This window comes from Anopheles moucheti, chromosome 2 (assembly GCF_943734755.1).
Source record: "Anopheles moucheti chromosome 2, idAnoMoucSN_F20_07, whole genome shotgun sequence".
Classification (NCBI taxonomy): domain Eukaryota; kingdom Metazoa; phylum Arthropoda; class Insecta; order Diptera; family Culicidae; genus Anopheles; species Anopheles moucheti.
In genome coordinates, this window is record NC_069140.1 from 4,411,877 (window position 1) to 4,424,106 (window position 12,230).

General features: G+C 45.2%; 1 protein-coding gene across 1 annotated transcript; it reads left to right on the forward strand.

Moving 5' to 3' along the window:
* Window positions 1–924: 924 nt before the first annotated feature.
* LOC128297678 (glucose dehydrogenase [FAD, quinone]-like) lies at window positions 925–11,574 on the forward strand. Its single transcript, XM_053033363.1, has 5 exons — window positions 925–948; window positions 8,549–8,861; window positions 9,880–10,779; window positions 10,860–11,296; window positions 11,368–11,574. Exons 1-5 carry the CDS (start codon window positions 925–927, stop codon window positions 11,572–11,574), a joined length of 1,881 nt encoding a protein of 626 aa, XP_052889323.1.
* The last annotated feature ends 656 nt before the right edge of the window (window positions 11,575–12,230 follow it).

Genomic DNA, 12,230 nt, shown 5'->3' on the forward strand with positions numbered 1-12,230 from the left:
AAAAGAAATTACATTACATTGTAAAGATTGTAAAAGGGCCATAAATTCGACGTATAAGAAGCACTGACCTTCACTCTTCTTGTTGAGTAATTCACGTAAAACGTACGAAACAATTGCTTCCAATGGAACTTTTCGAACATATCTTTTGACTTCTGTACTACAACTTCAGAACAGGGAACTATGTAGATCAGATTCAGAATAAAGTTTGTAAGAGACTTAATTCGACTTCGCCTTTTTAAGCTTGTGTTCAAAACTCCTTGTTATGATGATGAATGTAGATCAAGATCATGAATATGCATGTTTGTCTCATGTGTCTTTTAACCAACTTGTTACTACTACATTGTTTAAAACCGCCTGATCTGATACCGTGAGTCCGCCTTTTCGACTAAATATTTTAAGAATTAAATATCCGAAAGCACTTGACACTTGGCAACCCCTGCGCAGTACCACCGATGTAGCACAGCTCGATCGCGTGCAACGAATTGGGGGGGTTAAAAATGTAGCCTCGATCGTACCGCCGACGACGACCACGCGGAAACCGGTGCGTTATTGTGCTCGAAAATCTGCGATCGTCATTTAGTGATAGCGCTGCGCCGTGAACAGGACCTTTTCGCAGTTCAGTCTTGGAAGTGAACCGAGCTGGAAGTGGATAGCTTCGCGAGTGGAAGATACTGTGACCTGGGCGTTGTTGATATCTCTGTTGCAAAGAAGTTCTAAAAGTTACTTGTGGAAAGCAAATGTATAGAAAGTGTTTGTGCAGAGTGCTGTAAAGTGTGATGTAGTGTTGTGAAATGATCGGTCACATTTTTCGAATCAATTGATGTGAGGTGCAATTTATATGTCTGTGAAGTATCGAAAGAAAAGTGAAGCGTACTGCAGCTGTAATAATTGAGACAAATTTCGCTGAAACTTCAAGAACCACAAATGAAGGATTTTACTGCAAAAATGGTACGGAAGTTCTCTCGCTCCTCAGGCGACAGTTTGAGATTAGATTGAAATTCCGGTTTTGCTGGTCTCGAAAAGAATTATAGGTTCTAGGCCTGAATAGACACACCTGCTTTTCCACTTCGTTCCAGAACAAGCCAACTTTCGTGCCGTGGTTAGGGACCACCCTTACAGGTGGCCAGTGATTCCGCGCTCATGCAAACGCGCCTTCGCCTCCGCGTTCTCTCATGCGTAAAAGGCAAAGAACATTGCCTTGACATAGGGTTGAGGCGGAGTGCCACTGGTACAGCTGCACGCAAAAGTGATTCATTGACCGATTGCCGGTCAATTGTTGCGATTCTTGTAGCCACGATATGAAGTTAGAATTGTGCAAAGCGGTGTTGAAGTTAGCGCTTTTGATATGAAGTAAAAGTGTTTAGAAATTTAATCGAGTGTTTGTAACCGGCAAAGATTGATGCGTTGTTTGCGAAAAGTTTGGCTATCGTTTGCTTTCGTTATTTCAGTACTTTATCGTTCTCTTTCTCAAGCGCATTGCATCAGAAAATGCAGAATGAAATAAATCGCTGCTAGATCCAAGTAGCTCACCGTTCGGACGTCATTTGTTGGTTGAGACTGTTATGCAACATTCTGGATAGAACGCATCGCAAGTCGGGAGCAATGTGTTAATTGGGGGTGTTAATTTTTGCATCTCGTCTCGATGATATAATACGATCAGTTTCAGGTACGATCGAATGCCACTGAGTACATCGTCGGTTTGTACTCATCGATATTAATACACACAGTCCAAAACAGTTCCAGTGCTTGCTTTACATCGTGCTGTTGATATGGAACGTGTAAAATGAATCAATTGTGAAGGAGTCAATTGCAATCAGTGTGCTATTGTTGTGCTTTTTTTACCATTCGGAATGTCATTTGAAGATGAAATGATGTTAATATGCCAATAGGCTCATCTTGCCACATGTGCCACATGAAGCTGTGAGGTCACATACGGACCATGCAAATTATCCACCACGCATGAGGTGTCCTACACCCGTATGAATGAATATATGTGACTGTTTATCTTTCCTCGAGAAAAAAAAAACAAATTTAACCCTCATTGCTGCGTGTCATTCAAAGCACATCACAACAACAAACCGCGCTCCGGCTTTGACGGCTCTAATAGTCGCCAGGGAAAACAAACCCAACCCGGGGGCCCGATTTTTCGCCCGGCACGCTGGACCTAACCTTGAACGGCTTGCAGTTTGGGCCAGACAACAGCAAGAAAAGGTAACGGCAAACAAGAAGCGCCACCGAACAACGTGGATGCTGTCGTAACGGATGGTTTGTGGGGTTTTTTCGGGGAGAAAATTTATGCTGCGACATCAATCGATGTGAATCGGGCAACATTGTGCGTTAGAGCAGCCCGGGCCGGCCTAGAAGTCGTGTTGAAGAAATTCGTGGTCCGCGTAGAGTGTGATAAAGTAGTCGGTGGGTCGTAAGAGTGGAGCTCTTACTTAACATTGGGGTTTCTGAAGGTGGAAACACTGGTGATGCTTGAACTAAGTGTTGCGTTAAATGGGCCCTTGTAAAGAGAACAAATCGTTTCGATGACGAGACACTATGGCGTTGATATTCACATTTGTCTAAAGAAGAAGTCGTGTGAGATGTCGCCTGGTAATAAATTAATTGAATTAGATCCTCCAAATCGGAGTCAGTCCCAAAGTGGAAGTGACAAAGGTTATATTAAATTTTCCAGTTCTACTGCAGCTGGGGTTTTGTTGGGAAAATCCATCATAAAGTCCCCCTTCCTTGGAGCTCTAATAATTGGACAAACACGAATGACATAATCGATCGATCGCCGATTTATTTTTGCACGAGCACTGATTTATCCACCCCCCGGGGCGGATTGACGCTGACACGAAGCTACGTTGTTTCCATTCCATTAGCTGCGTCATTAACCAAAGTAACAAAATGTACCCAACCAAAGTTGCCGGAGGTGTTCGGTGCGTTAGCATTAGGAAGTGGACGAGGATAAACAAAAAAAAGAACTGACCTGCCGGAAACACTCTGTGTGCATTTGTGCCGAATTTTGAGCACCGAGTTTTGAAGGTCACCCGATTACTCCGTAAAGAACTTGCGCTATTTGGTGAATGTACGCAAGCGTTCGCAGAGCTCATAACGATTCGCAAAGATTCGCACATGACTCGGCGGTTTTTGTTTACTTTCTTTCGAGTCATCGTTCGTTTGAGATGGTTTGAAGACATGTGGGGGTTCATTAACGATCAATCGTATGGAGTGTAATTGTGTGCACCAGCGCTTTCAATTCAAATTACTTCCCAAATCGACAAGTGGAGCAACATTTACATATAATCGGTTTCAGTCTCAGGGATCTGTCAGACGCGGGAATGCGGGTATGATCTATCGAAAGTTTCGACATCACATCTGGAAACTGATTCGATTGTCTGCAAACTACCTAGCCAAGGTTTCAGTTCTGTTGCGAATTTAGTTAATTTGGAGTACGTTCACTTGGGCACAAAGCCGAAGAAGACACCTTCACCTGAAATGCAGCGCCTGTGACTCTACAAACAGCCGGAATGCATCTAAATTGGCTGCAACAGCTTACCTTGAGCTTGTTTTTGTGTTGCTGCCGGCGCCGGTTTGTTTGGGTGGGAAGATAAAAGAATGAGAGATCTCACCGAGTGCTGAGGTGGTTTTACTTTCATCCGTTTCACTCTCGTTGGAATTGCTCCGCTTTTTTTGCATCGACCTAGAATGAAGGTTCGATGTGCATTGCATTGGTTGCTTTTTGCATACGTTGATTACCTTGAATCCGTCATTCCACTTGCGACCTCAGCGACTGGTGAGTTTGTTTTTGGTTAATGCAGAACTGTTTACCGTTTCGAAATGTCTGGAAACAGGAGGAGTAGCAACAAGAAAGGAACTACAAATGCCCAAAAATGTCTGACGCCATTGCGTGTTGGTGGGCAACGAATTCCCACAAATACACACCCTCTCGATAGTGATGATGATTGGCCGTCAATCGGATCGGTGTCTGCAGCAATCAGTGTCGCAAATCGGCAGTCGGGGATTGATTTATTGTGACGCCTCACGCGCTAAGCAGGTCAGACAAAACCATGGTCAACGACAACTACCGTTGGTGACCTCTGGTAGCTTTTTGGTCGAATGGTAGTTATGAGCGTTTAATAGTTGTAATGTTTAGACGACCCAAGACACCGTCAAGATTAATCATTCGCACGATCAAGGCCTTTGCGGCTAGTGGCGCACGCAGCGCGAACATTTGCACTTAACCTGACAACATGCAAGTGAACCGCATGAACATCACAACGCATCACTCGCTTGGAAGTTGCGCCATGCATTCCGAATGCAATCGAAATGCATACACGGCAAAAGCATGCATTGCGTGTCGGGTTTCTGACAATCACCGCGATGATTCTAACATACCCGTAACGCATTTCTAATGCAGGAAACGATGTTTTCCCCCGCCGCAGGTGGCGCAGGTGAGATCGACGGACAAACAGGTTTCGAGTGTAACCTTCAAAAACCTACGAAGATATTTTAGTCGCGCGTCGGTGCGTAGTGTAGTGCAAATAGTGACAAATGAGCTTCGATTACTTTAGTATGCATCTGTGTTTTTATATCTTGCCGGGCGAGAAACGCGGCTGAGTCCGTATCTTGGCCTACGTGACAAAGCCAAGGGGAAGGTCGTAAGGGACATCTCACAACTCTGTTGTTCGTTTGGTCACTTTAGGGAGGGCGTGAGTTGTTGTTGGGCAGAACAGTGATACATTTGGAAGATGTTTATCATGCAGCGAATGAAGGGCAAGGTCCAGCTGGAGTCATTCGGAGGTCGGAAAAGACACCGCACGCATGACACCGCTCCGTGTCGGTGTTGAATTCATTCAATAACATATTGCCGCAGGAAGTTTCGGAGCTCGATAAAATTCATTAAGCTAATCATTGATCGTGCCTTAGAGCAATTTAGGAGCTTTGGATAACGTGAACACCCTCGAGGGTTTTTACTGCAGCATGAATATCGAAGAGGCAGTAAATATCGGCAAACCAGTATAACGGATGGTGCAATAATAGAATTGGGCCAAACAATTCGATACAATTTAAATTATGAAGATCTGTTCAGTTCTGTTCAGTTATTAAGCGCATGGAAAGGCGTTTTCTTTAAATAGTTTCTTGATTATAAGCATGGTCAGTGTTGGCCTTTCATGTCCTATGATTGGTCAACGTTGACTTGAATTACTGTAGAGTCAAACCCTACACATGGCAGCCACGCTGGCTCGCTTGTTAGTTGCATTAATGGCTGTACTAATGGCCTTAGTAGCAGTTGGAGAAGTAGATACTGGAATACGCATTTAGTTCTTAACCAGGGTAGCTAGCTTTTAACGATTTAATTTCCATTCCTTTTAAATGACATATTTAGAGATACACTGATGTGGTAGGACCATCCAAAGGGTAGTGTATTGTGAGCTACTTCAGTCCGATGTGACTGTGGCGTATATAGTAAACGTTAAATATCATATTTCTTATGCGCATCGTTAGTTAAAATTCTTCCAGAAATGTAGTACTCAAGTACTCATACTCAACTCCCACCCAGATCACTAACACAATGACATGTCTAGTTTCCTGCATGTTGATTTTGAATTAGTGATTCGTGAATCGTATTTAATGATTAATGCCACTTCGCACCTGCTGACGATGGTACCAACGGGGTTTTCCCAGAAGAAGTAGAATCATCATCAATTTACATTAATTTGAGAAGGGAATCATTCGCATTCAAATCCCGGTTTTCCATTTCACCTGCAACCGTTCCGCTGCGGGTCGAGCAAGTATGAAAATAGGTATGAAACAGGTTTGAGTGCTTGTGAAGCAAGAAAAAACCGATGATTTGAACGTCCAATAGACTATTCTGCTTTAGGGAAGAATGTAAGACCTGGAAGAACACCGGTTAGAATACTGACGCAGTTTGGAACGATTTTTAGGGGCTTTTGGGTTTTATGCCTTGACATTCCAAAAAGGTGTGACGTTTTTCACAAGATAAAACCTTCCATTCCTGGGAATCGATACTAAAGACGTAAGCAAGTGAAGGTCCATTTGACGCAAATCGGAATCAGTCTGTGGTGCGATTTAATCGTTCGATGATGAATGTTTATCGCACAATTGACATCGCTTTTTTTGGCGCTTTGTAAGCGTTTAGCTGTGAGTCGCGAAACGTACAATTAAATTAAAATCAGTTCTAATCCAACCTCTCAACTGTCGGTATGTTTGTTCGTGCGTGTGTGTGTGTGTTGACATGCGTTTATCTTTCGCTTTGGATGTTTGCTAACATCCGACATTAAATATGCGTGCTTCGTTTTATAATCGGCTGAATCGATCGATGCTGGTACCTGCTCCGGTACACTCGGAAACCACACGGCTAGAAGGAAACCTCGGCGGGCTGTAACCGAACCGCACTGATGATAATTTTCCTCCAATCCAACCGATCTAGCACTAGCTAGCGGGAAGATAATTAGGCTGATACGAGAGGACATTCGTTGGGCGCCGGTAGTGTGTTCGCCGGTATAATTTATGCGCGCGCGCGAGCGTGCGTTTTGCATGGCGTACGTGCGTACACTGGCAGGTGACGGGCGTTATGATTATGGCGACATCTTAATGCGCGAAAGGCATACCCGAAGGTATGTCCTTTAGGTACTGCCCTGCGGAGAGACAGTGGTTTGGCATGAGAAATGATACGGCGAGGGTTATTAGCGTGTGACGCAAAGCCATTTATTCTGATCCGTTATTATCCGGGTTTGATTAGTTTTATTTGTGCAGGGATTATATAAGTCTCCTCCAAATAGTCACCCAGAACGGTTGATTGGAAGCTACGAGTGTGTGGAAATATTTGCTTGAAATTAAAAGCAAAAAACAGCTAAAATAAGCTTCATTTAAAGCACATATTGCCTAAGACCACTGGCAAAGAAAAATAAATCACACTCGTCCCATTGGCATGCTTGTCGCTGCCTGCCGAAAGCGAACTGCTACGTCATCTTGAGGCGTAACGCCGGTAACAGTGACGGTCAAGGCCGGAGCTGTCAAACGGCTAGTAATGATTCATTTCCTTCGCCACAAGCAGCAGGTGAGAAGGGGTTGACTCACAGCGCGGGCTTTGACCGGGTGCTAGCTTTACCGTAACCATCCCGCCCGTCTGCGTGTGTGTTGGCAAAACCAATTAGCGTCCGTAAGCAAATTTAGCCGATAACCGATCAATTAAAACATCACCCAATGCTGGTCTGGTTCGGTTTCGGATGATGGGCTGAGAGATTTGGTTTTGTTTGTGCCCTTAATTAGAGTACCCTAAGTGAATGAATTGTACTGTTGTTTTTTGCTGTGTTAAAACACACTTATGCCGGTGTAAACAATCTGAAGGTTTCTATTAATAATTCAGCAATTCGCTTGCCTCATAGTTTATTTGTGTCAAAACATTTCGACAAAATGTTGTATCATAATATATGGCATTACTCACTAACGAAGCGTGAGTGTTTGATATCATCCTATTGCGAATCGTAATATATCACTGCTGGGTTAGTTAGTTCAAGGTGGGTTGGTTATGTTGACCTGGTGGCGAAATGGAGTCTCGATATGTCTGTGTAGAGCGGGCGACCTGCTGACAAGTTCGACTGAATTGCATTTTATTTCCAGGCTAAGAAATGCATAGATCTAATTGCCTAATGGGCTATTTTTTAATTTTTTACTTTCAAAACTACACTTCAAACTTACAAAATAATACAGAATCAGCTTGGAGAGAGAGAAAAGTATTTGGTTGAGTACAATGCAATAAAATTAGCGAGTGACCTGAATATCTAGACTCAATAGATGTTAGTAACAAGATGTTATTTTATTGGACATCAGCTAAAACTGGGTAAAAGTTAACATTCACATGTAAGATGCCTTAGGCAAGACTTCACCATTTTCGGATACAGCTCACTCTCACCGGAAAACGTTGAAGGTCTTTTTTGGAACTAATGGAATGCTACGCAGATTAGCTTTGCGTTATTCTTCTGCGAGCGTACGTCATCCACTTTGAAGAGCTAGCTCTGGTAGTTCTCCTTGATACAGTTTTTCAGAAAAGACTGATGCGTTTGTGTCCCGTTTATATCTTTCGGCCAACGGCATCATCGTATGCATCCGCAAGGACGTTTGATAAATCGTTAATGGACTTTAATATTAATGTCCTCAAAACGGTGGTCAAGCGTAAGGTCGACACGCGGGCGTTTGTTGTCGACACGATTTACAATCGTTTGAATGTAAATGGCCGTTGTCAACCTAAAACTTGAGCGTTCGAGAAAAATGGTTTCTTGCTCACTTCCTCAATCCACCGCATCAAGGCCAAACGGTTACAAATGTTCACGGTCAATATGCCGGTACCGTCAATCGCATCGATATCGGTTGATGTCGGAAAAAGGAAGAGTCAGTAGCGTCGGAAGTTGAAGTTCAAAGTGTAGTAAATGACACCATCTCATGAATGTTTTAATATTTACGACAATATTTAGTGATTTCTTTACAATCGTAAACTATCGAGCTTAAAATATCTCTCTCTTTATCTACTTTACAGTCTTCAGCACCGTTGGTCCTATTGGTCCTTGCCATCACATCACGTGCTGGGGTGGCCATGCAAGATACCTTCTTCCAAAGACTGTTCGATGAAACCAGCGTTCTGTTTAATAACGGAACACCCCGTATTCCGGATACGACCGATTTCCGGAAGGAGTACGATTTCATCATCATTGGTGCCGGTTCGGGTGGGTCGGTCATGGCGAACCGTTTGTCGGAAATGCGGGACTGGAACGTGCTGTTGCTCGAGGCGGGCAAGGAGGGCAACATGCTGACGGAGGTACCACTAACCGCGGGGCTGACCAGCATTACCGGTAAGACGGACATTACGATCACCTTCGATTCCAGCGGTCTTAACATATCAAGATCTTTTCTGAAAGATTAGCCTCTCGAGCCTAGGAGGTGTTTTCCAACTCCATTTAAAGCCTTTAAGTAATTTTGATAATTTTTTATACAAAAACATGATGATAGTAACCACCCGGAATGATATGGGTTTAGATAACAAAACGATAAGACACAGTTTTTGACTCTCCCAGAATAAGAAATTGCAGAAGATCAAGTGATCGCGACGGCTTTTATCTAATTTTCAGGATCTCTTATCAAATTGTAAACCAAAATTGGCAAAAAAGTAGTCGCATCTATCCTCGGGTCATAGATTTTTTCTCGTAACGAACTTATTACTTGAAATTATTCCAGCCATACGTTTGTTGGGCAGGCGTGTTGGTTTTTCCATTCTGGACCGCAGTTAGATGCGAGCTGTTTTGAGTTTTCGTTTTCACAATTTTCGGTTTGGAGTTGTTGTCTCTTCGGAGAGAGAATTTATTAGACTGTATGATAACAGGTTTTTATATAGTTAATACGACATGTACCGCTATATGTTTGTGAGTTGTGTAAGGTAACTCCCCCCTTTCAACCATGAGAACAGCAGACTACTCTGATGGGTCGTTGCGTTGGAACTCGTATATATGCAGCTTGTTGGCCGTTTCGCTTCTAGCGATGTGCAGCTAACCGGCACCGGGTTTCTAAAAATAGATTCCCTTTCTCTTGATCCCGCGGTTCGTGGAAGTCCACGCGGTACGCAACACGTGCATCTCTTTCATACGCGAGCAACACAAAAAGGGGTAGTTTTGCGTCTGTACGCGTCTTGCGCATTCGGTGCGCATGCGCATGGGGTGCGGTTGTAGCGCTCTGTGTAAGCTTCATTGAATGAAGCTTTTGAATGGGAAACCCTTCAATGAGCAGGAACCGTACGCTTGGAACCCGGCCACGTACCATATCTGAGGAAATAATGGGTAGGGCGAGTTCTCAATATCTCAATTCGTCTGTTTTCAGGATATAACTGGGGTTACAAAGCGGATCCAATGAAGGGCGCCTGTTTGGGTCTCAAGGGAGGTGTCTGTAACTGGCCCAAAGGGCGCGGTCTCGGTGGTACGAGTCTCATAAACTTCCTCATCTACACAAGGGGACATCGGAGGGATTACGACGGCTGGGAACAGGCAGGCAATCCAGGATGGGGCTTTCGCGATGTGCTGGAATACTTCAAGAAGTCGGAACGTGTGCAAATTCCGGAGCTGCGCAACTCTCCTTACCGCTCCACGGCGGGGCCGGTGGACGTGGAGGAGTCATCGTTCGAGACACCTCTATTGAAGCGCTTCATCGATGCAGGGCGAGATCTGGGCTACATGGAGACGGATCCCAATGGTGAAATACAGCTCGGATTCGGAAAGGCACAAGCCACAATGCGCAGAGGGCGTCGGTGTAGTGCGGCAAAGGCTTACCTTGTGCCAGCCGCACGTCGACCAAATTTGGACATTTCGATGTACTCCCGAGTGACCAAAATACTGATCGATCCAGTCACGAAGCTAGCGTATGGTGTGGAGTTCATAAAGGGTAGACGACGATTCGTGATCCGTGCCCGAAAGGAAGTGATCTTGGCGGCTGGTGCCATCGCTTCTCCACAGCTACTAATGCTGTCCGGTGTGGGTCCAAGAGATCATCTGAAGGAAATTGGCATTCCGATGGTGCAGGATCTTGCGGTCGGGTATAACTTACAGGATCATCTGAATCTTCCCGGACTAGTCTTCCCAGTCGATCAACCGGTGACTGTACGGGAGCGTGACATGCGATCACCACGGTACATTATCGATTATATGATGAATGGTCGAGGTCCATTCACATCTCCCGGGGGTGCCGAAGGTGTTGCTTTCGTAAAGACGAACATCAGCTTCACGCGTAAGTGGAGTGTTCTAATTCTGACTTCTTCGGAGATCTCCTAATCAATTCGCTATTGTTCTTCCTTCCTTTACCAACAGCTCCAGACTATCCGGACATTGAGCTGGTAATGGGCACGGGAGCCTACAACAACGATGAGTCTGGATCGCTTCGGGCCACGATTGGAATAACGGACGAGTTCTATCACCACACGTATGGATCGATCCTTGGGAAGCACGCGTTCTCCGTTTCGCCGGTGTTAATGCGCCCAAAGAGTCGTGGACGAATCTATCTGAAGAGCGACAACCCGTTCCATTGGCCACGGATGGAGGGTAACTTCTACGCGGATTACGACGATCTGGCAGTGCTGCGGGAAGGTGTCAAGCTGACGGTGGATCTGATCGAATCGCGCAGCTTCCGCGGGATTGGTGCACGGTTGCACAGCACACCGTTCTACGGCTGTGGGCAGCATCGTTTCCGTAGCGACGAGTACTGGGAGTGTGCCATTAGAAGAGTCGGTAGCACGTTACAACATCAGGTAGCGAAAGAAACGTTCTGTAACGTTTAAAGCAATCGCGTTTAATTGAATGCCTTTTCGGTTATTAACAGTGTGGTACGTGCAAAATGGGACCGGCCACCGATCCGGAAGCGGTCGTCAATGCACAGTTGCAGGTGTACGGAATACAGGGTTTGCGCGTTGTCGATGCATCGATCATCCCCACTATTCCGGCGTCACACACCAACGCGGTGGTGTTTATGATCGGCGAGAAAGCAGCCGACATGGTGAAGGAATTCTGGGCCAACGAAATTCGCTGAACACGCTGCGCTCCCGCCGTGCGTAAAGTCTTATTCTTCTCTAGTCATCTCAGTCAGCGGGCCCGCGTGATCATCTCAACCAACGGCAAAACGGTGCTGAAACGTATCACCGCGGCATTGCTATCTGTTCACCTCTTTTGATGGAGGCCATTCCGTTTGGCCATCCCCGTCAGCCCTCCGGCACCCCTTCGTGCACACCCACTCACTCTTCTCTTCCTATGAAAGAGTTGCAACCCAAATCCAAGGCGTCGATGTAGAATTTAACGAAATAAAGAGACTGTTTTATTGTAAACAAAAGCGTTCATACTGCGTCGGATACCGTGTGCGCGTTTATTTGTGTAAGCGATCAGCGGCGTTTTCCTGGGTGCCGAAAGCGGAACGGCCGCTTTGCGTCTGGTGCGGTGATGCCGGAAGGTGCAAAAATAGGTAAGGCATCCGTATATGAAATCATGAGCAACCGTGTCTCGTAGTGGCCTTGCCCGATGACATTAGGAATCTGTTTATCTGTGTGGTTCTTGCTTGATTAGGAAAAAAGCATCAGTACGAGCACGGTGTGATGGTTTTTTGAGAAGAAATCGTTAAGAAGGCTATAGGAATGCAGTGGCAACGAACCACTGTGTTACACAGAACGTTGTCCTGGCGCATGCGATCCATCG

What these genes read in the sequence shown, in the direction of transcription:
- LOC128297678 (XM_053033363.1), top strand. Translation starts at nt 925, where the DNA reads ATGAAGGATTTTACTGCAAAAATG. An exon ending in GGGGCTGACCAGCATTACCG is followed by an intron (nt 8,862 to 9,879) that starts GTAAGACGGACA and finishes GTCTGTTTTCAG; the next exon opens with GATATAACTGGGGTTACAAA. An exon ending in GTAGCACGTTACAACATCAG is followed by an intron (nt 11,297 to 11,367) that starts GTAGCGAAAGAA and finishes GGTTATTAACAG; the next exon opens with TGTGGTACGTGCAAAATGGG.